The sequence below is a fragment of the Aulonocara stuartgranti genome (genome assembly GCF_965226115.1).
Source record: "Aulonocara stuartgranti genome assembly, chromosome: 17".
In the NCBI taxonomy this organism is placed as follows: domain Eukaryota; kingdom Metazoa; phylum Chordata; class Actinopteri; order Cichliformes; family Cichlidae; genus Aulonocara; species Aulonocara stuartgranti.
In genome coordinates, this window is record NC_138953.1 from 39,039,749 (window position 1) to 39,065,901 (window position 26,153).

General features: G+C 42.5%; 1 protein-coding gene across 5 annotated transcripts; it reads left to right on the forward strand.

The window, feature by feature from the left end:
* The first annotated feature begins 1,230 nt into the window (after window positions 1-1,230).
* On the forward strand, window positions 1,231-25,500 carry swt1 (SWT1 RNA endoribonuclease homolog). Of its 5 annotated transcripts, none has more exons than XM_082511074.1 (17): window positions 1,231-1,463; window positions 1,847-1,919; window positions 3,891-3,964; window positions 4,092-4,749; window positions 6,934-7,054; window positions 7,594-7,695; window positions 8,106-8,297; window positions 9,006-9,099; window positions 9,542-9,783; window positions 10,037-10,185; window positions 10,404-10,542; window positions 12,711-12,850; window positions 13,045-13,175; window positions 13,484-13,630; window positions 16,221-16,287; window positions 16,403-16,470; window positions 24,666-25,500. In XM_082511074.1, exons 2-17 carry the CDS (start codon window positions 1,851-1,853, stop codon window positions 24,763-24,765), a joined length of 2,493 nt encoding a protein of 830 aa, XP_082367200.1. In that variant the 5' UTR covers window positions 1,231-1,463; window positions 1,847-1,850; the 3' UTR covers window positions 24,766-25,500. The 5 variants fall into 5 exon arrangements, with proteins under 5 accessions (XP_082367200.1, XP_082367196.1, XP_082367199.1 ...); XM_082511070.1 differs by having other exon boundaries at window positions 1,398-1,574; XM_082511073.1 differs by lacking the exon at window positions 1,231-1,463 and adding an exon at window positions 1,466-1,554.
* The last annotated feature ends 653 nt before the right edge of the window (window positions 25,501-26,153 follow it).

A 26,153-nucleotide genomic window follows, 5' to 3' on the forward strand; every position in this document is an offset into this window, starting at 1 on the left:
GAATGAAGTGGGTTTAAGACTTGTTTTAAAAATGGACAATGAAGGGGCCTCTCTAGTGTGCAGGGCAGGTTATTCCAGAGGTTAGGAGCAGCAATAGAGAAGGCCCTGTCCCGTCTGAGCTTCCTCTTGAACCTGGGTACCTCCAGAAGCAGCTTGTCAGCTGACCCGAGAAACCTAGGCATTCAGTAAGGATGAAGAAGCTCAGAGAGGTAAGGTGGGGCAAGACCATTTAAGCACAAGGAATCACAAGGTCCACTAGGACCAAACACAATCACCTCTGTTTTGCTTGGTTTACATTTTTAAAAAATTAGGGCCATTCAAGTTTTTATTCCAGTGTGTGAATGTGTGCATGAATGGGTGGATGACTGGATATGTAAAGCGCTTTGGGGTCCTTAGGGACTAGAAAAGCGCTATATAAATACAGGCCATTTACCATTTATATCCTCTAGAAATGCCAAAAGCAGTTTAACAGATAAAGCATCTTTCTGCTTCAGAGGCAGATAAATCTGGCAGTTGTCGGCATACCAGTGGAAGGCTATTCCATCCCTTCTATGCATGGCTCCCAAAAGCTGTAAATACAAGGGAAATCCAGGGGCCCTAAAATTGAGCCCTGAAGAGCAGCAGAAAATTACTCATACCCTTAAAAAGTTAACACTAAAAGTTATGTCAGACAAATAAGACTCAAACCAATTCAAAGTAGTACCACGAATGCCTGCAAGATGGTGTAAACGAGACAGTAAAATGTTGTGGTCTACAGTGGCAAAAGCAGCTGCTAGGCCAAGGAGGACAAGAACAACATGATTACAAGAATCATAGGTAACGAAGCTATCACTAAATCTCCAAGATACCATTCTCATCGAAACAACCAATCAATTAGGAATATACATTTTCTCTATAATTTTAGACAGAAAAGGCAGCTTGGAGATAGGCCTGTAGTTAGCCAATACAGTGTGGTCCAGGGCAGGTTTCTTGAGCAGAGGTTGTACTGCATGCTAAAAATTAGCAGGGACAACTTCGGATATTAAACTGGTGTTTGACAAAACCCTGCCCTATGCTAGGCAACATCTCCTTAAAAAAATCGTGGAGGGGCAGGATCATTTGGTCTCAGATGGCCAACCACATCCTCTAAATAAGAAAGAGTCACAAGCTCAAACTAGTCAAAAACAACAGAGCAGGGGATGGAGACAGAGGGTCAGACCCAGGGGCAGCGATGAGAGCTTTTTCAATAAAAAAAGAAAAAGAAAGACACATAAAACATTAGGTCGTTTATGAGAGGCCTCCAAACAGCCAATTTGTGGAGCATGGCATTAATCTTTTCACGAAACGCTCCAGGAGCAACAAACGCACGCGCAGCTCTCCCGTCCAGTCTGTGGCAGTCACGTAGCAACTGAGAAAAAATGTTCGCAGTAGAAGAAGAAAAGCCGGAAGCGCTGCGGATGTTTTGGAAAACAGTCGGCTCTGGGGTAGGGAAACTGAGCTGTGTAGGAATGTGACGTTTGCTCACATTTGACTTACTTTATGTCCCTGAAACAACGAAAGCGACCTCTTCAGACAGTAAGGACGACATGTAGCGTGTACGGCTGCAGTTTGCTGCTGCTTCTTCTTCGTGTACGAGATTTAACGAGCTAACGGTAACATTTAACTTTAGACTGCTGTGAGTTACGAGTTTAACACTCGGCTTAACGCGGCAATATTTTATAGTATTAGGACGCGTTTAAGAGAGTAAAATGCGTCTTTTAGTTTAGTTTCGTTTTATGTCAGGGTGACGTGTTGCTTTAAATCAAGCTTGATTTTTGTGTTTATATTAACCGGAAACGTTATTTCCTCTTTAACATTGCCTTCCCAGGAAAATGCCTAAAAAGGCCAAAAAGAGAAAGCACAAGAAGTCGTCTTCGTCCTCAAGTGAAGAAGACGAGAGGGTAAGGTTACAGCGTTTGTGTACTGTAGTTGACTTTGCTGCTACATGACATGAATACTGTCCAGTCACAACAATGATTTATTGAACACACGCGTGGGAGATGTATACAGTGTCATCCTCTGCATAGATCTCAACTAGGTAGCACACAGCATACTGTTTTTATATATCAGGGTTCAGCCCCTTCATAAGCATATATCCTAACATGCATCAGTTGCACTTAGATACACTTCCTTTATTGACAAGCTTCTGTAAGACTTAAAGAGCTGTCTCAGCTGTCTTACACTTCAGGTGTTTCCCGCTGTGCTGTTCTCTTCATACTCATCTGTGGCACATCCTGAGTACATACTGTACTAACCTTTGCTGAGCAGGCACGTATGCAAGTTACAAGCAGAACGTTTCTTCTAAGGCCCTAAGCTTTGCACGTTCAATAGCTTCTAGGTTAATATGTCACTAATAAAAGCCCTGTTGTATAAAAATATATTTTCCACAATACGTGTGTGTTAGTGAGAGGGATGTAAGAGTGACGCTGGATGAGTTTACATGCCTGGGTTAACCATCCAAATCGAGGGATAACGCACAAGAGAGGTGAAGAGAGAGTGCAGAGAGAGTAAGTTTGAGTAAGAAATAAGATAAATAAAAGTAGTCCAAACTCATTTTGATTTAAAAGCCAAGGAAGCCATAAAAGTGGGTTTTCAAAGGGTTTTGAAAGTGTCCAATGTTGGGGAGGTCCTGATGTGAGGGGCAGTTTGTTCCACAGTTCAGGAGCAGTCACAGCAAAGGCTCGATCTCCTCTGTGCTTTAATCTGGACCTTGGGACAGCTAGGAGCATTTGATCTAACCCTGATGACAGACTGACGCCAGAGTAAAGACTATTACAAAAGTCAAGGCGAGATGAAATGAAGGCATTAAGGAGGGGAGAAAAAATAACTTCACCCAGACTGAGCTCCTGATGGGAGAGCAGTTTGAGAACATGTGTGTGGAGCATGTATTCAACTCGAGAAAGAGAGAGTGCCCTTTCACCTCTTTTTAAGAAAAAGTCAACAATCCTGAAGTCGACGCAGGTGACCTTGAGGAAGTAAGATGATGAGGCAGAGCCGTCTTGTAATCTGGGAGAATTTGTTGTTCCAACTTTGGCCCTGAAGCTTCCAGCTGGTGAGGGGAGGCAGCATGAAGATAGTGGGTGTTTGGGTTTGGTTTAGGGCGACGAAAACTGCATCCCAATTCCCAGTGGCACTAGGACAAGACAGGAGGCGTGGCTGGAGGTGCCAGAGTTAAAGGTTCCTAAGATTTTCATCGGAAGGGATAAGAATTGGAACTTCAACATTATGCACTACATACTGTACATTAATGCCACTGTTTTGCACATGTCTCAACTCTGTATATTTTTATATATTTTATTTATTGTTGACTCTATTTAATTTGTAAAATATGTGTATACACACACACACACGTAGAAAAACATTTAGTATACACATCCAGAAAAATTTTTTTTTGCATATACTATTATATATTGTACATATATTTATTAGTTTCAGATTTAGCCATTCGTATATTTTGCCTGTTTATGTTATTGTATTTTGCACAACTCTGTTGCTTGTGAAGCTCGCACACAAGAATTTCACTCGCATGTGCTGTACCAATGTACCTGCACATGTGATGTGACAATAAAAGTGATTTGATTTGATTTGATTTGAATTGGGAAGAGTATATCAGAGAAACGGCTCAGGTTGAGCAGTTTGGAGACAAAATTGGTTTCGACATGTGCAGCATAACTAAGCACTATCATGACAAAAACGTTCAGAATAGGAGTGACAGGGCACTGGAATATTACAAAGTTTTCCTAAAAACAAGAAGTCCCTCATGTAAAAAATATCAAGAAAAAATAAAAATTTCTTTTATTGCTTTTATTTCAGCTGTAGTCTGCCTTAATTGTTGCATTTCACAAAATGTTTCATGTTTTTTATGTTATCAGATATCCAGAGGACAATATGCAAGCAACAGTTACAAAACCGCCAAGAGGAAAGAAGTTTTAAAGAGTCAGAAAAGGTTTGATGGAATTTACATAACCATTTATTTATTTCTGCATTTTTTTAACTGGAAATTAATCGTGTTTTTATATTATTAAAAAAAAAAGTTCTTACAGCGTCGTTTCTTTTTATTCTTCAAAATCTAGCTGTAAAAAGGACAAGGAAAAATCCGTTTCTTCTTCTGTTAAAGATGACTCCCAAAGCACCCGGCAGATCAAAAAACCTGTCTACAGACTGGCAAAAACACAAGCAACAGAGCAGAAACCCATTAATAAGGACAGACAATATGCAAAATCCAAACCAGACTTTGTGGCATTCCATGGGGATCATTGCTCCAGTAAAGCAAAGAATTATGTTTCAGGGAAAGATAAAACTGTCACTGGAAGCGACATTGTGGAAAGAGGATACTCAAAACTCAGTGCAGGTGCAGTCCCTCAGAGAACAGAAACGAAGTCTAAAGGTGGGTTCGATGAAAAGTCTTCCCAGAGGAGCCAGTCCAAATTAAACAAGCCTCGAGTGGGTCCCAGTTTAGTTTCTGCTGAAGTGAAAGAACCAAGGCAGGATGTGCAGAAGAGGAACTGCAGAACTGAGGACCCACCGAGGACTGGAAATCACAGCAGGTATATCAAGACCAGCAAACCTACCTCCTCCACCTCTGCTATAGAGATGTGTCAAAAGCATGAAAAAAAGGAGTTAAAGCCCCAAAGAAGTTTCTATAAAGATGATGCAAACACGTCTTCTGCCTCCATCTTAAAGAAGTCTTCCACTTCAGCCAAACACAGTGCCTCGGAAAGCAGCTCAAAGGTAAATTTCACATCAGTGTCCCGTGGTAAAGTTCAGTCATCATCAATTCCAAAGCAAATCCTGGCACATTATCGAGAACCATTAGAATGTTTTATTAGGCTCAGATATAAATACACCATCATCTGCATATAGGGCCACTTCGTGGTCTTCTCCACTTATATGAATACCTTTAATACTTTCTCTCTGTCTTAACCATTGTGCAAGTGGCTCTATATATAAGAAGAGGAGCAGACATTACAAATGCTTATCACTACACTGTTGATCTTCCCTGAGATTACTATATGCCTCCCTTCTTAATAGGCCTCAGAAATGTACTCAAATTGTACTTTTTGTGATGTTAATATCACAACTACCCTCATCAGTCCATTTTTAGAAGACGAGTAGTATGCCCTTTTGTAACCCATTCTTTTCAGCTTCTCACGTTCTGATGCTGCACGTTTTATTTTCGATAATATCTTACTTCTTTAACCAGACTTGAGCCCCTTTTACATTAAATGAGACCATCTTGATGTCCTGCATGATCGTATGGTGAAAATGTGCTAAATGCTTTTCTTTAAACTTGTGCATGGACAGTTTCTCTCCCTCAGAAAAAATAATGAACTCAAACATTGAATAAAAACAGAGATTAGGAAAAATACAATAAAAACAAAAATAGTCCTTCCAAGAAGAAACGAGCCTTCTACACCCTAACAAGTTTGTGTCTAACATCCTGACTCAGGATCTAATTTTTGAACATAGTTATATATTTTTAAAAAACTCCACAGTTCTTACAAATAGAGAGAGAGAAAAGAGAAGTAAGAAGCCGAGTTAACGACTCTACTAAGTAATGTGACCATAACCATGATGTAATATCAGATTTGTAAAACAATCTGAACTCTTCAGTCGTCAGTATCTCTCCTGAACATCCGAAGCTTCTCTGCAGCGGATGCGTTGGCTTTCTTGCGTATGATCAGGCGTCACTCCGGCTTGGTGACCGTGCGCCGTGCGCCAAGCGGACGGCAACTGAATCTCTTCCTGCTGTCGGGTTGCTGTGGGGTTTTCGCGCGGTGATATTCGTTGCGTCTTTTGAAGACCTCATTAGGGTAGTCGTGGTCCGCAAAAATCGTACCCTTCATAGAGCACCTCCTTCTTCTGCCATGCGCTCCAAAGAACATCTTCTTTCGTATGGGAGTCCCCAAACTTCACAATGGATCGGGGCTTTTCGCGGTCAAAGCGCAATGTGCTGTCTGGTCACTGGGAAAGCCCAGCGTGTTTTTCAATTAATTGTCCAAACATGTAATTATGTCGGCCCTTTCTTAATCTTCACATATTCCATATATCCAAAGGTTGTCTCTGCGCGCTGCTTCTAGGCTAGCTTGACGTCCCGTCTCTTATTTAATGACGATGCCGCCTGTAGCGCCGTCTCAGTCTCTTCATTCGTCCCTCTGCCTCTTCCACTCTAGCATCAACTCCTCTTAACTCACGTTTAATATCCGCCTGTTGTTGGTTGTTGTCTTTTCTGAAGTCGCGTAGCTCTTTCAGGATATTCAGGAGGGTGGGCTCAGCTGTATCCATGCCCTCCGTGGCTAACCTTGGGTCAGGAGAGTAGCTCCAATCCACGTGGCTTTTCTGTTTCCTCATCTGTCGGAGTTGTGACTCTCTTACTTCTTGTGACTATCCCCGTTTCCATATTTAAAAGCAGTCTCCACTATTATAAGAAGATTAGCCTCGTTTAAACCATACAGGGACAAAACAAAACAAAGCCTGTCGTTAAGAACCGGAAGTTCTTAACGATTAATTCTAGCTATGCAACGAACCCAAAGTTGCTCAGATCTTAAACCAAGGTTAAAATTTGATGGCAGGCCTTCTGGGTATGGGCAGCTCCCGCAGACACCTGATACCAACACTGACCAGGTAACATCACTCATTTAATGTTGATCCATGCTCAGTCATCTGGACCTAGCGTCTTCAGTGGGAGTCATCCAAGTGACTTCTTCAGTCTCAGCCGACTGCAGGTTTTCCCAACCTTATCAACAGTACATTTCCACAATAAACCAGCCCACCGAATGAACAATCGTTCAGTGGGCTGGTTTCAGTTCATATTGTCCACATGAACAGAATCAGCCTTTTGGGATCACTCATTTAAAACAGTAAGAAAGAACTGAAGGATAGATGTTTGTTTTTAAATGGATGGCTTTTCCACAGATACAGGTGGTTGAAGAGCTGCATCTTGCCCGCTCTGAGAAGAGATTGGAGGTGAATGTCCTGAAGAGCTACGGGGAACTCACCGCTATGGACATAGATTGTCCCGAAGAAGGACCTGCAGGTACGTAAGCGTCGTCTCTTTCCTAAAGACGTCCCAATTTTGTACACTCATCATGTGTTAAATTTTAAATCACACTTTGAGGAGTTTTTGGTTATTGTTTCAAAATTTCAATTAAGTATGTCAACTTTCAACTCACTAATTCAAACATCTGTAAGTGACAAAACTGAAATAAAAGCCCAAACTTTCAACTTGTGGCAGAAGCAATTTAACACATCTAACCCACTCGTAACTTGATCCATGGTTTGACTTTTTTTAATTAATCCTTGTGTGACACATAAAGATTACGATATAAGCATCTGATTTATATATTTTAACATCTGACTTATGGATTTAGTTATTAATATAACAAAATGGATAACTGATAAGACAACTGAGATGCTCAGCTCAAGTTAGTCTTAAGTAGTTTCTGAAATCGAGTTTCCACAAAACAATTATGTGGAAAGTAATATTATTTTTTGTGTTATTTTATTTATTGTTTTGATCATTTAAAAATAACCAAGAAATTACTTGATTCAATCCAATGTTTTTTTTCTTCACAGGCAGAAACTCGTCTCAGCAGGACCTAATCCTTGTTCTCGACACAAACATTCTCCTCAGTCACCTGGATTATGTGAAAAAGATCCGCTGTCATGGCCTCGGAGGTGTTTCACGCTATAATTTGCTATTAAAGCAGTAACTAATACTAACGGTGTTTTGTAGAATGATTTATAATATTTCATGTTGTTAAGATTTTTTCAGTCATGAGTTAAATGCTTACGTTATCTTCAAGCAGTGTATTTAGCCTTTTATCTTGAAAATTGTCTCCATAGAACAGCGTATTGCATTTTTGCTTTCCCTAACATAACATAATTTAGTTTTTAGACTCTATGATCACGCATCTGCTCCCAAAGAATGATTTCATTCCAGGATCAATACAGTTGCAAGAGAACTGAAGAGAAAATTTTAATTTTAAAAAAACGTTATGATCGCTTCCACATTGTCAGATTGTATTTTTATGGATAAACTAATCAGTACTGTCTGCTTGCTCTGTGTTTACTTCATGTTCTGTTAGGCCTGGGCTTCCCCATTATCGTCATCCCCTGGGTGGTGCTTCAGGAGATGGACTCCCTAAAAATGGGAAGAGGCCTGTCAGGCTCCGTGGCCCACCTGGCGACTCCAGCCATCTCTTACATTTACAAGTGTTTGAAGAGCCGGGAACCTCGGCTGTGGGGCCAATCTATGCAGCAGGCCGCAGAGAGCAGCAGTGAGTGGAAACTTTGTCTCTATTACACATCCATTAGCCCATGTGAGAGCTGCCTGATAGGCTGTTGGGTGAATTGTTGACTTGATAAATAAATAAATGTCACCGTCACCCTCAACAACAGCGAGCACATGAAAACCTTCTATCCATTACAAAGGAACGTAACCGTTCCAATGTTACCAGCATGACAAGCAGATCCCACCTGAGATGTTTTCCACGTGCCACAGTGGAGGAGGTGCCCTAACTTCTTCTTGTTGCATGATGAAACTCCACTTGGAACCTTGTTAACATCCAACCATGCAAAATATGATTTTTTTGCCATTTTTCAAGTGGTCTGAAACTTTTGGTCGGGACTGTGTTTTGTCATTGCTTGACTCCTCTGCACAGACACTAGGTGGCACTAATGCTGAACTCTTTCTCAAGAAATTAGTCACCATAATATACATTGTAAATATCTCAAGGGCACATTGTATCCGTGCATTCATTGCTGTGTCGATATTTTGTTACATTTTAAACAAGATCTGACAAAGGAGATGAGGAAGAAATGTTTTGGGTTTATTTTGGAGCCTCTACGCCTTCAGTATCTCTTTTAAAACAGGCATGAATTCTCCATCTTGTGTTTTCATTGTTGAGTCCTCCTGGTGTTTAACAGCGTCATGTCTTGTCCTTCTGTCCCTCTCTCTCTTCCTGTCTGTCTCCCCTTGTATGCAGATGGTCTGACTGCTGAGAATAACGATGACAGAGTGCTGCAGTGCTGCCTGCAGTACCAGAGGCTGTACCCAGAGTGTGCTCTCACCTTATGCACGTGAGTTATCCCTCCTCCCCCCCTACAGTAAACTGCTGCTGCTGCAGAGTGTGTCCTCTGCTGATAATGCACATGCATGTGACTGTGAGTGGGTCCAGCCAGATAGTTCCAGTTGGGATGAGAGAAAGAAAGCGAGGGCCAGACAGCTATTGGCAAAGAATAGATGTGCTGAGCACGGGAATGTGAGTTTAGTTTAGCAACTTATTGGCTCCGATTTTATGACGCAGCTATTTTGTTTTGTTTTCATCATTTTGACCTATTTCACGGCGCTGTTTCCTGCTGTAGTCATCGATTGTTTTGCTAAATCAAATTAGCGGGCAGACAGCGCTTCAGTGTCGCACAGTGAATTGATAATGAGTGTGGATGTCTGTGAAAATAAATAGTCTTAATGCCTTATCACTGCCCCCTGATTAAAAACATGCTTCTATTCTGTCATCTTCAGCAATGATAAGAATCTGTGCAGTAAAGCCCTCCTGAGTGGGGTGAAGGCACTCTGCAAGACTGACTTGGAGGCAGAGGTTGGGAGATCCAGACATGGCCTTCAGATCACTGGAGGCATTCAGGCTTCTGTGCCACCGAGCAATAACCCTCAGGTCTTATCACCAACGCTGAGCACGAGGTGCCCACCGGTTCAGCCACATGGTCAAAAGAAAGCGGGCTTTTATGTGGGAGTCCTACACAAAGGTGAGCTGGAGGTTAATGTGTTGCTTCATCATCATGCAGTAGTTAATGGCACATACTATCTATGTACTAGGAATCCCCCGCAACACATGCACTTCCTGTTTTCCTTCCCTCCCTTCTTATATTAACTGTACACAAGAAGTACACAGAGTTAGTATTACAGATGTTCATTTCTAGTCATTTACTCGTATGTGCTCTGTATCTACTGCCTAAAATCACTCAAACATATAAAATACTTGTATGTAACTGATCACAGAAAGCAAGCAGCTCAGTGAAGGAGACGAGGAGAGGACACTAAGGGACCTCAGCAGATGCATTTCTGCATTAGAAGACTGTCTGAGGGAGGTGCTGTCTGACGTTTTGCAAGTGGAGATGAAGGCTGCTTATGATGACCTCTGGCTTGAGGTAAAATAAATAAATATGGGGAATTTCACATCACTGACACTAAAAACACAGGTTCATTAGTTAAATGTTAGGTTGTATCAATATGCTGTTATAATATAAGAAGTTACTTTAGATATGGGTACGGTGATTGATGAGCTCCTCATAAGTGACACGTTCATTCTGTAAATAAAACTGTAATGTAAGTAATTGGTTCATGATATCATTCTTTGCATTAACAGATCGTTTATTTAAAGCCACCGTGGACACTTCAGGATGTCTTACAGTGTATAAAAAAGCACTGGATTGCTGTTTTTGGCCACCTCACCCATCGGAGGAAGGAGCAAACTGTTTTAAAGCTCATCAAATTTTTCAACTCCGGTAAGCACAAATATAGGTGAAAATATACTCTTATATACTCAGTGGTTACGAATAGTGAGTCTGTTATTAGCCTTATTTTGGAGTCTTGTGTGGTGATTTGAAGATTTAACAGGCAGCATTGTTGTGAAGGACATAACGTCTGTTTCTTGGATCTCGCAGGCTTGATAGAATCAGACATTCTAGATGAAAACATGATGACGACAGTTTCCTAGGAGCTTGTGTCCATATTCCCCTGAGAGTAAACAGCAGAATTTAATGTGTATAAAGGCAAATACTATATAATTATTGTAGCTCTGTAGTCATTTCAATGTTATAAACTGAAGCTTCTGATAGTCAGTTTGCCATATAAGCAATGTTTGAAACTGACGAGCTGATTATTAGCTCATCAGTTATGCAAAAAGTTACATTGTTAGGCGATGAAATGTCCAATTTCCGATACTCTGCATTATTTGTATAGAAAACGGTGCTTTCCCTGCACCTTGGCAGAGAGCGGTGGTGAAATACTGAGTCATCCCTCGAATGTAAGCCGTCCACCGTGGGGGTGTGATGTTGTCCGCCCTGCACTGTGCTAGAACCCTAAAGAACTGCGTGCAGAATCAGGTCATTTGCTAAAGTAGGAGACGGAAATGTGGGTCAGAAAGATGCTGAGTCGCCCACTGCAGCACTTCTGGGTCTTACTGCTGGATCCCCTTTGTGTATTCTCACAGTGCTGAATGTGTGTGTGTGTGTGTGTGTGTGTGTGTGTGTCTCTGTTTCTCATGCTCTGTGTCCACCTGTGTTTAGCTGCCCAATAATTTTTAATCCAGGCAAGAATGTTAATAGATTAAACAGTGTGGTTTTGTCCTTGCTGTGTGTTTTTGTGCGTGTTTGTGTATCCTTGGTTCACATGCTTGATTTCTTGGTACCACGCAGCCTGGCTCTGTGCCAGGAAGCTGAGAGAAGGGCGAGCAGAAGGAGGAAGTGAAGGCTGGATGGACTGTATCTGAGGCTAAGAACAAATCTGGGAGTGGAAAAGTACTGCATGTGATTTTCTGGTATCCCCTAAGAAGGGTGTGTGTGTGTGTGTGTGTGTGTGTGTGTGTGTGTGTGTGTGTGTGTGTGTGTGTTTTTGTGTGTGTGTGTGTGTGTGAGCGTGTATTCATATCTTTGTGGAAGTTTAGTATACTTGGGGGGACCAACAGCTGTTATGGAGACCAAAATCCTGGTCCCCAAAATGTGGTTTTAGTGTCAGGGTTACAATTGGGTTGTGGTCAGGTTTAGGGAAAGCATTATGGTGATTAGATGTTTGTTTTTTAAAAACAGCTGTGTTTGTGAGGACAGACTGTCTTCATACACATCTGTAAGGTAACAATATTCTCACTGTTAGGGCTACAGCTGGAAATGGAAGGATAAGCGTCCTGATAGATGTGTAGCTGTTGCTGTAAAGAATTTACTTTGTTTGTTTCCTTTGCTGTCCATACACAAATGCCAAGTTAGGTAAAGGATTTTTAAAAGAACAAGATAAATAAAGATAAAAAATAATGGAAGATAAATAAATGAGTACAAAATAAGTCAGGGAAGACAAGTGTGGAGATGTTGATGTAGATGGATGTACACGGAGCTTAATGTGCAAAGTGTCTGACATGCAAATTGCAGTTGAGGTAGGTCAGCTGTTCAGGAGTCTGACAGCAGGGGGGAAGAAGGAGCTGTTGAGTCCGGACGTTCTGGGTTTCACACTCCTAAACCTTCGTCTGGAGGGCAGAAGTGTGAACAGTCCGTGTTGGGGGTGTGTGGGGTCTTTGAGGATGGAGGCGACGCTCTGCTCTGCAGAGAGGGCAGCGGAGTCTCTGACTCTGACCTTCATATTTATAGAAAATAATGTGTTTATTGTGTAAAATGTTGACGTGCTGTAAACCTTCTTCTATGTGTGGATGTATGTTTTCTTGCACAGTATGTGCACATGCAAGCTCCCTGTCAGTCTGCGCGTCTATAGGTTTCCACCTGACTATAACAGGAACACAGCAGCTCTGCAGCAGAGCTCACTTTCATAATAGTTCAGTTTTTGTTACGTGACGTAAAACAGAGTTCATTTAGCTTCATTCATTTAGCACATTTTAGTTAGGTGAGATTAACCTTTATGTGCAGTCAGCTGATGGGCAGACTGCATGCATGCGTGCGTGTTTTCTCAGGTGAAACGGTGGAGCGTGAAGCCATCTCAGAGGTCGTTCAAGATGCCAAAGAGCTTGTGAACGCTTTTTCGAGAAGTTCAAAGCGCGTTCCACGAGCAGTCGCTGTACTGGACGACATTTTGAACAAGCTACGACCTCAGGTCAGCTCGAGCGCATTTGAAGACTTAATGGGTTTTTGTGTATGTTGTATCATGGTTGTGTCTGTTTGTGTCACGTATATTGTAAGGGAAGTATTTTTAAAGTCTGATAACGAGCTAAGCATTACCCATTTTCTTATTAAACATAGCAATTTGAGTTTTTTTGTTTGAAACGTATTTTTCGTATTGTTTCTCAGCCAAATCCTCCTACGGGGGGAGAATCTCCCGCCTGCGACGTTGTCATGAATGACGATGACGATAACGGAGACTCTCACCAGGAAGTGTGGGCCGTCTTTGAGAGGATCTGGTCTCACGTGTGTCAACTAAGGTGGGCATGTTTGTTATTGGAGTGTTGGGATTATACTGCAGGTGCCATATTAGGATTACTTACTAGCACATATGCTTGGATTTATTTAAATAACTATGTCACCATCAGTTCAGAAGTTAGCGTATTCTGCAGCAGCACCGTACTATGATGATAGTGTGAGAGCCAAGTGGTTCCAATTGTGGAGGAATTACAAAAAGTGTGATTTTGCCAGGACAAAAACACACTTTGGAGTTTATTTTGAAGTGTGTCTTGTTTTTCTTTCCGTTCTGCCGACCCCCTGAAATCTTTTGCTTTCTGTTTTGTTTTAGCTTGGAGGTGTTCAAAGCTCTGGGCTTTGACCCTCACACCAGGCAGTGCCTTCAGCCAGAGGGAGCTGCTCCACCACCACAGGATGCCTTGGCCTGCTTGCACAAACTGTCCTCCATGGTCTCGCAGCTGCTCCAAGCTTTCAGCAGGTATGTCACGTCAGTTAAAAAAATACCACTGGAGGCCCCTTCCTGTTGCTTCTTTAGATTTTAGGTGTGTGCGTCACAGTCACCGTTTCACAAATCTTACAGGTACATCTGGATCCGTGTCTTTCGGTAACCTCCACAGAGGAGTGTGATCTTGCTTAACCTGTCACGCTTTCCTCATGTTTTCACAGGTGTGTCTCACCTTTGCCTCAACAAGTAGCTTTTCGAAGAAGTCCTTTAAACGGCCACCCCTCTCCTTCCTGTGCGCATGTGTTTTATGCTGTCATTGCTCTCGGGCTTCATTCGGCACCGTAGCGCAGGCTGTAATCTCCGTGACCTTGTAGCTTTGCCTTATCGCCTTTCCCATGACGCAGCAGCCTGTGCTTCAGTGTAGCGGGAAGTTTCTGGTACGAACTCTAAGAAAAATGTCTAGAATGCACTTCTTGTGCCTGCATTGTCAGCGTGTGGTATGTTCACATGTAAGAAGCGTGTTCTTATCGCACTGGGAACGACCCGAGTCAGTCTTTAGTTTGTTCTCACGTTTACATAACACGAATCATCACAGTCGTCTGCAGCGATGCGGCTGCAGTCACGTGCTTTTAATTTGTTTTCCATTCACTCGGTTCCACTCGGAAAATTCAACAACAGCGCTTTTTCACGGAAGACATTTCACGCTGTGCAGTAGGAAGAGCTTGTGGACATAACAAAGTTAAGAATCGCCGATTTCCATTTGACCGCTTCCGTTTCCCAGAGTTGTGACTCGTAGCTCGGTGTCAACCTCGTTAATCCCACCTCGCTTCTGTGCGTGGGACACAAAAAGTGACAATTATTTGTTATCTATTTCCCGGACAGCATTCAGTGTGACATTTGGGTCTCTTTGAGGGAAGGTAACAATAAACCGCTGCCATCCAAAGGTCGAGGTGTCTCCTGATGTTCAGCCTGGTGTCAGATACAAAAACAGTGTAGAAAAGCTTTTGCTCTGGTAGTGACGCGGTGTTTGTGGTGACATAAAACAATCTGCTGTTTTAAAGTATATGAAACTTCTCACAGTGCGATATCCTGAAAGCCCCTCAAACCATTTAACCCTCCGAGCTCGTCTGTTTTTATTGTTTTTGAATGGTGGGACTTCGTTACCAGATATTACATCACGTCTAATATATGATCTGGTGAAGCTGCAGATAACATTGTACAAAAGCCTCCTGACACGTTGTGCCACAGCGGCGTCCTTTTCGAACACTCCGATAATCCTGCTTTCTCTCGAGTTTGCAGCTGCGGCGTCCGTGCGTACCCGTGGGCGTGTGCGAGGCTAATAAGAGCCACTTTAAATAGATAGTAAAGTAAACACACAGTGAATTCATCAGATGGGATACTGTCTGTAAACATCTAAGAAGGACATACCAGAATATGCATAATGGCCGAATAACACGAGTGCTTTCAGTCCAGAGAAAAGCTGGAAACAAAAATGGGAACTTCTGTCACACTGAGTGATATTGCTGTGAATGCATTTCCACATTAGTGTGAAGCATGTCGAGTCAGGTCACGATTAAACAATCTTAAACTTGATGTCTGCCAGCATGACAAATATTATAAATATGAATCACTGCAGGATTTGCATTCCTGTGGATTATTATTAGCAGGAATCTGCGTGTTTGTGTGTAAATCTGCGCCAGTCCGTACGCATGCATGTGTGTATTGGGCTGCACGAACATGGTTGCCTAGGAGACAGCCGGGCTCATTTTCATGTGTTTGAGCAGAGCTATGAGTCATTCCATGCACGCTATCGCGCCGTCTTCCTCTTTTTCATTTTTCTCATTCTGCAGACACTAGATATGGATAATTTAGGACACTGTCATTTCCTATCATTTTCTCCTATTTCCTATCCTTCCACCCTCGTTGCTCTGCTGCCGTTCCTTGCTGTCTTCTTGTTTCTCGCTCTGCATTATCCCCGTGTGCGTCAGAGTAATGCACTTAATGACAGTGCGGGTTTGCATTTTATGCAGATGCACGGTTGTGGATGAATGCGCGGATAATACATGGAACTGCAAACTCATTTTGTCTGGCACAGTTTTAATCTGAGCAAATTCGTGCAATCGCAGAAGAACATTACACACCGGTTAAAACCATCCTCCAAATATTTGGTGGTCGTCTCCCTTTGGCCATAAAATCAGTTCAAACCTGTCAGAGACGAGCGCTGGGCCTTTGGGTTGCGCACACAGTGTTTCTGGGGGGCTTTTTGTGATGGTTCATGAACCCGAGCGTTTGTTTTTCCTTTTGATATTTAGCCTTTATTCAGATATTACTTTGTTGAAATCATGTAACGCGCTGTACAGGTCCAGGGACTCACTGCTGTGTGTGCTTTATAGGCTGCCGTCGTGAAATAGGGGTGTGTGCTGTGGTTTCCTTTCACAGCCATGTGAACGCATGGACGGTTAACTCGTGACACTAAATTGTGACAGCGCTGCTGCCTCTGTGTTAGAGGACAGACTCCAGGGCCCCAACCCTGAGCTGGCTAATCAAAACTGAAACGTATCGATCCCAGTGGGACTTTCTTGTAACAGAGATCAGTTCTAACATTGTGTTTTTCTGTTTTCAGTGTCTTGTTATCAGCTCCCGGCTTAGAAGAAGTCCAGACACTGCTCAGCATCATCAACTCCAACAATGTCAGTGGCATATGACAATTATTGGTACACAATTAGATGCACTGGACTTTGCCATGCTAAGCGCTTCTTAATGTGCTGTTTTCTTTTAGCTCAGATAAACTGCTTTCTGTTTCAGATAGTAACTGAGAATTCCAGGTTAACCGCCAAAAGCCTGCTCGACTGTTTTTCACAGCCGGACTACAGGTAGGGAATATTCATCTACATAACATAACTGTATTTTTATTGTTAAATGTAAATGGCTGCTTTGGAGCTTGGTAAAAGCGTGACGTGGCTGCGCACATACTCAGTGATGCGTGCCATTAGCTATAACTTTCTTCTTACCAGGTATTGTATTCAAGCATGTTCTCGAAATTCTTGCGCTCTTTGTTGCAGCGTGTCCAGGCGAGTAGCTGTTACAATGACTGTGTCATGCCAACATTTCCAAACAGTCGTGCAACTCATTGTTAATATATTTCCTTGGGGAAAAATCTGTTAGCCATACCTTAGCAACCACTAAGCTGCTAGCTTATCGGTGCAGTTAGCGTGTCCTTGTCAGTTGCAGAGCCATAACTACACGCGTCTCACAGGGTGAAGCCTTAACAGGAGATCAGTGTTTAGTAACCCGGCGGCTTCATTTGAATCTTGGAGATGTAGCAGTGCTCCTGTGCAGTCTCATAGAGTAAAAGAAGGGTCACAAGTGAATTGAGTTTTGTGTCACCTCATTAAGCTGCCTTTGGATTCAAGAGCTTATTTTAACCTGAGCTCTATCTCACTGTTATCTGTTGAGATGTAAATTTGAAGTAGGTCGGACTTTCAAGGAGCCTGATGAAGTGCTGAGCAAAGGGCTAAGTTCAGGACTACGCACAGAGCAACCTCTGCCCTCCTTTTATATCGTGTAACGTGACACATGAGCTTTACATTTACGCTTTCTCTGAGATTATCTCATCAATCTTAAATGCCCATCATAAACTGTTATAAAGGGAACATATTATAGGATATAAATGTCATCATTACGTCACAGATTTTGGACCGTTTTTGTCTGCTTGTAACCTTCAACGTGGTTGAGAGTGTTTAAGCTGTGAGGTGTCTTATACACACGTACATTATTTTATCACTATGTCAGATGGATTTATTCAACTTCTGCTTGTATTTTTAAAGTTTTAATAAACAGACTTTAATCTTACGTGAAAACTCAGCCACAGAAACAAGCAGAATCACTACACCCGTCAGTCCATTGTGATGTCAGCTACCATGGAAACAAGCCACAGTTTTACGTATTCAACCGTCAGTTATTTGTTTAACACTGCTGCCTGACTCTCAAAAGGTTTCTCAGATCGTGACATCACTCCAGCCGTCACTGTTATTAGGATTGGTTTTGTTTGTCTTCAGTCTATTGAACATTTATGGATCAGGGGAGGGCCGGTGTCCTGCAGGATCTCACCCTGGGTCAGCACACCTGAATGAGATGATTAGTTCATTAACAGGCCTCTAGAGAACTGCAAGACATGGGGGGGTCATTTAGCCATTTAAATCAGCTGTGTTGGATCAAGGACACGTCTAAAAGCTGCAGGACACCGGCACCGAGTCCTGGAGTTCCCCACCCCTCATATAGATAATAATAATAATAATAACAGGGCTCTAGACTAACTTTTTGCCATGGGCGTACCGGTACGCCTAACTTTAAAAAGTTAGGCGTACCGGCACAAAAGTTAGGCGCACACAAATGTTATAATAATTTATATAATATAATGTGTTTTTCTGGATACACTGTGCTTTTTCAGCATTCAAAGATTGATGACACCGTGTCAGAGCACTGGCTATGAATTTCAGACGGATCAGGCCTTAACAGAAAAGTTAGCAATAGTTCTTTTCCTATTACAGCTACATCCACTTCTGTCGTGCCTAGGCTGCTCACTAGGGCTGCGTATCATCACTGATTTCTATAATCCATTCGATTCCGGTTTTCAAAGTCCTGATTCGATTCAACTTAGCCTCAGACAGTCAGAAATATTATAATTCTGATCATTTATCAGCACTGACTTCTTCAGAATTGTGAACATCACAGCAGAGGCCTTTGTGTGAAAGTAACTGAGAATAAAACACAGAAAAACATGAAGGAGATTTTCCTGGTCTGGCTTTTTATAGCAGATAACCTTAAAAACATTCTACAATGTTCTGCATATAAAGTTTAAATTTCTTCAGTATTGAACAACAGAAAAAACAGGCTTTCTTGTCCGAGGTCATTTAAGTGAAAAAGAAAAAGCGCTGTGAACAGCGGTAGACTGGTGGGTAATAATAACTTTATTTATAAAGCACTTTCAAACAGTGCTGTACAACTATTTGAAACTACAGAGATAAATAAAATAAAAGCGATACACGGCAATACAAGTAAAAAACAGTAAAAATTTAAAAACTAAAAGCCATAGAATTAAGATAGGGTGAACAAATGTGTCTTCAACTTAGTTTTAAAAACCTCCACACAGCATGCCTGCCTAATATCTTGAGGGAGGTTGTTCCATAGAAACGGGCATGAAAAGAAAAAGCACGCTCTCAGATTTTCTGGCTCTAGGAACCTTTAGAAGGCCAGAGTCCTGAGATCGGAGAGCGAGAGAGGGAGAACATTATATATAATATATACATTAGGTGAATGTGCAGTAGTAGCATGTATGCAGCAAGCAGGTGATTTCTGTACATCATCTGGATGGCTTGGGGATAGAAGCTCCTCTTGAGTCTCTCTGTCCTTGCCCGGAAGATGCGGAACCTTCTACCAGATTGCAGAAGTTGGAACAGTTTGTTGCCTGGATGGGACGGGTCCTTCAGTATCTGCTCTAGTCCGGCATCTCCTGGTGTAGGTGTCCTGAAGCGGGGAGAGAGCAATCCTGCAGCAGCGTTCTGCTGTACGGATCACTCTCTGGAGAGCTTTTTGGTCCTTCACACAGCTGTTCCCAAACCACGATGTCATGTTCTGTGTGAGGATGCTCTCCACAGCGCCTGTATAGAAGATCCTGAGGATCTCTGGAGAGACCCTGAACTTCCTCAGTTGTCGTAGGTGATACAGGCGCTGCCTAGCCTTTTTGGTCTGGACCTGAATGTGGGCAGCCCATGTCAGGTCTGAGGAGATGTGGACACCGAGCTACTTGAAGGATTCGTCTGATTCTGGCTATGTTCCTCAATCTTTGTTATCTCTTTTACACGAGACTCAATTTATGACACTATCATCAATTTTCAAGATGAGATTTTGGGACAAGTGCTGAAATTTTTGAGGCCGAGATGACTCGAGGTTTTTTCGTTTGGTTTTTTTGATGTTTGGTTTTTTTGCCGTCAGAATTGTTGTCTGAAGGCCAACAAGGAGACCCAATGGATTTACTTTACCAAGTGGATCATCACGGCCTTACTGTATTGATCCATTTGATCGACCTTTGTTGTTATTATTTATTTTATTTTATTTTCAGTTGTTACAGACGGGACAGACATGACTGAGGGACAGGAAAGGGAGAAAGAAAGATGAAGGAACAGAAAAACAGAGGGGAAGTGGGACAGTGAGAAAGGAAACTTAAAAAAAAGAAAAAAAAAACTCCTGGATCACCTGTTGAGAGAGAAAAATGGCTCGTTTTGTGATCTTGCTTATTGTGTCATCAGAGCTGAGAGCATTATCAGATGACTTTCCTGTATTTCAGTGACTTTCTTGCCTGGAATAATCATGTGAAGTCAGATGTTTTATTTAGTGTTTAAAGGCAGCTTGTGCCGTGTCACTTCCCAGAAGAGCTCTGCAGGCACTTGGCAGTCGCATCGTTCTGGCTTTTGTTGCCACAGATCGTCACTGACAGGCTCTTTGTTTTGATCCTAAATGTTTTATTTGTTACATTCGCCGTGAACCAATCTAGGACTTCACTTAGCGAGCGCAGTGTTAAATATTTGATTTCTTTGTTGAGTGCAGTGGTATTATGTCACGAGTTATATAAGGCCTTGGGAGGCGCTGGTTTCAGCTGATAAGATTTTACTGTGTCAGGTTAAATAAAACGTGTTCTGTGTTGCTTATCGTTCTCGATAACATACTTTTTATAACACTATAAAACACATTTAAAAATAATCAGTGATAGGTCTGTTACTCTGCACTGGCACAGAAGCACCAGGAATAAGGGTACTGCTTTCTGTTATGTGATATAGGAATGCCATTGTGTGTTTAGTAAGAAAGGATATTGTGCAAATCGAGCACAGAGCTTGTGGGCAGTCACATGTGCTTCTGAAAGACATCTAGATTTTGAACAAAGAGGCAAATGTTTGGCAGATTTTGAGCTGCTGGTAGCGTGGGAGGATGCAATTGAGGAAGCATTTGAGTGCTAGTTGACCGATGCAGCTAATCCCTAAAGCTAACCAAGGAAGGTAAAAATGGCAGATTATTTTGGGTGAAAGACCGAAACACCCTGTGAAGTTGAGGCACACGACGATGTGTCTCGCTGGTAACGTTTCTGGGCTGCATTTCCTCATAACAGCAATACCTGAAGACCTTCTCCAATTATCAGGGATTGTAACTTCCAGTCCTGTTACTGAATGAATGTGATGTCCTGCGACTCAGCTCAGTTTGCCTTCTGTTGAAATCCACTCAGCTCCAAGAAATATTCAAATCCACACAGCCCTGCTTCTGCTCTTGTTTGAAAACATCTGTTTTGTTTTCATGGAGTCATCGGTCTGATGATGACACCACACCTGGATTATTTTTCACTCGCAGACGTGCCGTCAGGTTGATGCCCGATGGCTTTTAGTGCAGAGCAGCGTGGCTGTTGGTTACCGCAGCTGATAATCGAATGACTCTGTTATCACAGAGTGCTTGTTCACGCATTAGCCACGTCCATGTTTAACTTTCATATCGTTTCTGGCATAATACGCTGACTCACTCGACAGATTTAGCGGTGGCTCCTTCTGGCGTCGTCTCATGTCATGAAATTTACACATTAGTTTTATGTAACTCGGTCACACGGAGCATCCAGAGGGAAACGCCGCTCTGCCGTTTCGTAAGCCTGTGGGGAACAGCACATCGTTCAGCACAAGAAAGCCTCGGGCGTTCCATTAGTTAACTTTCTGTTCATTATACTCGAGTGCTGCTGTGTGTCTGATAAGGCAGATCGGTCTCCTTCAGTAATAGAAGCTTTTATTTCGCCCTCTCGTGCCTGATGTTAGTGAAATATGAATCTTTGTTTTCATGTGTTGCATTAATTTGAACGCACCGCCTTCGCTTGCTCTTTATGTTCATCGGACACTTTAAAAAATCTTCTTATTGATCAGTAATTAGAATTCTTTGTCCGCATCACAGTGACAAAGAAAGATTTCTCTGTGCTTGTTGGCAGGACCGGTGAGGGGAAAAGGGAAACATGGATATAAATGCAACCATTTTCGTCTTTATTGTTACTGTTGTGATGCTTTTTGCTCAGATGCAAGATCCTAAATGTTCTTAGCGCCATCAGAGGGGATGGAATACAATCGGAGGCTTTCTGCTCCTGCTAATCACATGATGCTCTGCTTTAGAACATCACATCATCACGTGGTCCTATTTTCAGTTGAGTGCAAATCATTAGTGTCTCCCGGGGACATGCATTAACTACCTGTCAAACACATGTAGGCTGTTATGTAACACAGCAGCCCTTCCCTGTGTACACACTGTCGATGTGACAAACGTGTCGCAGTAGTTTGTCAGTGGAAACACTTTGAGGGAAGCTTGTCTGTCCATGGCGCGCTCTGGAATGCAAAACCAGCCCAGTTGCCACCAATCAGCACATCCTGGGAGCAGCCTGTACCCATTTCCACAGGCTCCAAAAACACACAGCTGCACCCTGGGGTGAGGGACGGGAAGTGGATGGATAGCAGTCAGCAGATTCCTCTCCTTCCTGCAGTTGCACAATCATCTAGTGAAAACAAAGAAAAAAGGCCAACGAGCAACAAGCTCCCTCAGCGTCTCCGCTGCTAAGCAGCTGTTGCCAAGATTTCAGCAGCCAGTTTGCATGTCTGTGCATGCCGAACCCTCGTTATGTGCATTTGCAACTGCCTGGATGTGCTGTACTGTAGCAGTGTTACCAAAAAAAATTAGCTCAGCTGAGGGAAATGTGCTTAAATAGCTGCCAGTGAAATCCAGACCTTCTGGAAGCTGCCGTGTACACAGAAGCAGGATTGTCTGTTGTGAGTGGCGAGTGCGATCAGCACATCCAAAGTTCAGTGATCAAACTGTTAGCGTAGAAAAGTCTGGATTCATCCACACGGTGCCATGTTCGGTTTCATTTTCAGGCATCAATTCAAGACGACGTGTTGATTATTTCTAACTTCAACTTTCACAGTTTCAAAATTACAAATAGGAAAAAGAGCCTTAAGCAAACGTTGGGGCACCTCGTGGTGTGTGCACGGCACCACTCTGTTAGGTGACTGTCAGCTTTTAAAGGTTTTGAGTGCCTTCGGGTTATTTAGGGGTTTTTTGGGGGGTGGAGGGCTGCAGTGCAAAGACTGAAACTAACCCACTGAAGGAGCAATGTGAATGGTACTCATGGCCATTGATCAGTGGTCTTTGATCAATGGTTGCTGATCAATGATCATGACAATTTGCATATTAATAATCAAGGAACTGACCTCAGAGCCCATTGTTCATTCAGTGGTGCTGGTGTCAGTCAGTGTGCAAATGTCCTGTTTATAAGGTTGGAAACCTGCAGTCAGCTGAGACTGAAGACGTCACCTGATGATGATGAAACGTTCTGCTGGTGGACGGCGAGGACGTGTCTAAACCTTTAGCTTTTGTTTCTAGAGACAACACCTTGTGAATTATCAGGTTTGGTAGGATCATCCGTAGTGTTGTGATCAGAAGTGTTTAACTGTCGTTGTTTACCTACAAACCATTCTTCATCTCACCACTGAAATGTTCCCTGTGCCACTTGCTGCAACGTCTTTACTCAGGGCCCTTAGAGACTCCTGTTGTTTAGTTCATCAGTCCACAGGCTTGTTTCAATGCTCATTTGCAGACTTTTATGGGGAGGTCACAGGAACAGACTTTTCCCAATGACTCTTCCATGAAGGTCGTATTTATGCCGCAGATAAGAACGGTGCAGCGCCATGCCCGACTGTGCTTCCAGGTCTTTTTAAGTGAAACAGGTTTTCCTTTCTTGCTGTCCTGTGAGCAGTTTTCTTGAAAAGTGCTGCGATCTTCCAGATCTCAACTTGACCTCCATTCCCATTGACACGATCAGGCTTAAAACATTTCATTAGCCACAGGCTTTTTGGAGATTAGATCGTTGTCCGCTCTCAACTCCTTGTCGCACACTAAGAGACATTTCTGGAGCGGGGTTCTCAGGGTTTTATGTTTAAGTTGTTTGTTGCTGGTTTTTAGTTTGTTTTTTTGTCTTTTTGAGAGCTGACGCAGTCTCTAAGGGGATGGGTTTAGGGGATAACAGGAGGAGGGAAGCTGCAGAGAGGCATTGAAGACTGCAACTCTGCTTTCTGCTCCCAGCTCTGGATAGTCACATTTTGGGGGTTTTAATAAATTTGGCCAGATTTCTAGAAATGAGAGCTGCTCCATCCAGAGTGGGATGGATGGCATCTCTCCTGAGAGAAAAAGTGTCACACACAAGGTTCCTTTTGTAAAGCTTAGCCCATCTTAAACACTGTGTACTGGTGGAGAGTGCATTCCTGTGACCAAAGTGCCGTACGTTTGACACCTTTCTGTTGAAATGTTCAATTCAATTTTATTTATACAGGCGCTTTATATTGTAAGGTCGACCCTACAATAATACATACAGAAAAAAAACCATCAATCATATCACCCCTATGAGCAAGCACTTTGGCGACAGTGGGAAGGAAAAACTCCCTTTTAACAGGAAGAAACCTCCGGCAGAACCAGGCTCAGGGAGGGGCGGGGCCATCTGCTGTGATTGGTTGGTGTGAGAGAAGAAAGACATGCTGTGGAAGAGATACAGAGGTTAATAACAAGTATGATTCAGTGCAGAGAGGTCTGTTGACACATAGTGAGTGAAGAAGAAACACCCAGTGCATCATGGGACTCCCCCAGTAGCCTACACCTGTTGCAGCATAACTAAGGGAGGATTCAGGGTCACCTGATCCTGGTGGATGTTCTGCACATCCTCCAGTTTCACAACACTGAACGCTTATCTTATAACTCAAAATTCACTCATCGATCTGTTTTCCATCCCAGCCTTTCAGTCTCCGTGTACTTTGTGTAAAAGCCGAACGACAGGAAAGTGTAGTTGAAGGGTTAATATCTGCCTCTGGATTATAAAGTGAACAAGTCCGCTTTAGTGGCTCTATTAGTGGATCTAATTAAACCATACAGGCAAAGCTGTGTGAGAGAGGTGGATGCCACTCCCTTCTCTGTACTCATGTCTTTCTCTGTTTTCTCGTATTCCCAGGGAGAAGCTCAGGGTGGGAGGGACCAAGTTAATGGAGCTTCAAGAGGCCTTGGAACACTGTGTTCAAGCTGCAGGTCAATACACGACGTTCCCCACGTAGCACCGTCAGGAACGTTGCTCATCAACCAAACTGATTCCTCAACGTGACAGATTCTTAACTTGAACTCAAAGCTGTCGAGTTAAAGGCGCATCTGCTCGTGCTGTGCCCGTTTCTGCCTTTGTTCTCCATCCATAAAGCTCATGTTACAGAGATAACGCTGTTTTCTGAAGGTTTGTTTAATGCTGTAACAGCTGGTTTGTATAATTCACTAAGTACAGATTTCATTATTCTCTAATAGCTTTGCACTTGTGTCCTGAATGAGTTTTGGTGAGTTAAGGTGAAATTTAGTTTATAAATATTTAAATCTATTTTAAAAAAGCATATTATTTTGTTTAGAGTGATTAGTTAAATGACAAAACATTTTTACTTGAAATATTTTTTTAATAAAAATAAAATATGTACCATTTGTTATTTAAAGGCCTGCATTTATTTAGGTTTGTTTTTAAATCATTTCTGATTACCTGACAGCTTCTTACAGAGCTTAATCTGTTGACGTCGCTCTCATTCAGTATGAAGCTGACGCCTGAACATAATTCTTTAATGTAGATCAGGACAAAAACCCTTTCATGATAAACCAGCAGGTCAGTGAACAGAAAAGGACCGTTTTCACCACGAGGCTCAGGTTACATCCATAAAACACTATTTTTCTTATGAATGTTGAGATTGTTCAGTGCATTTTTTAAGAGCCCATTTTGACATCTAAACTTATTGTTGGCTAAATTGTCAAGTAAAGAACTTTTTTTTTTACTGTTGCTTGGTTTTGAATCACTAAAGAGACGCGTCACGTTTTCTTTCCCGAGGTAGCGTTCGCATGTGCAGAGCGCTGCTGTGATCGTCAGCCCGAGCGTGGTCATGCGTGTGTGTGAAGGGTGACTAAGGGGATTATATGCCTGTGATGCCAGCAGACAGGCTTAGAATACACCTGCTGGTAGTGTGACACAAGCAGAGGCTGAAGCATCAGACACCATGCAGGGAGAGGTGGAAGATGGTGAAAGGACAGGTAATGAGGACCCCAACTTCCTGTCTCAGCTTAGTCATTTAGAAAAATGTACAGAGCCTTTCTTTTAAACTTGTAGCTGTCGAGGGACCTCGCTGTGACGTTGTAATTAGAAAATGACTGGAAGAAAAACTATCAAAGTTATAATTGTAAATGATCAGGTAAGAGTTTAAAATGCTTCAACACATGTCGATGCTCTCAGCTCTTTAGTCATGATCCCACTTTACAATGCAAGAGAAAAGTGTACAGCCACACATACTTATACTAGCCCATTTACCCCACCATACAAGTTACCAGTGACCAAGTTGTGAATTGAGTGCAGGGCAGGGATTAAACCAGCTCCAGCAGGCAGGCAGTGATACGAGGTCAGGCAGTCCTCTTTCAACACTTC

Bases quoted from the DNA above. Each gene is read 5' to 3' on its own strand.
- swt1 (XM_082511070.1), top strand. From the start codon at position 1,519: ATGTCCCTGAAACAACGAAAGCGACCTCTTCAGACAGTAAGGACGACA. The intron at 3,965-4,091 runs GTTTGATGGAAT...TTCAAAATCTAG, and splicing joins GTTTTAAAGAGTCAGAAAAG to CTGTAAAAAGGACAAGGAAA. The intron at 7,696-8,105 runs GTGTTTCACGCT...ATGTTCTGTTAG, and splicing joins CCGCTGTCATGGCCTCGGAG to GCCTGGGCTTCCCCATTATC.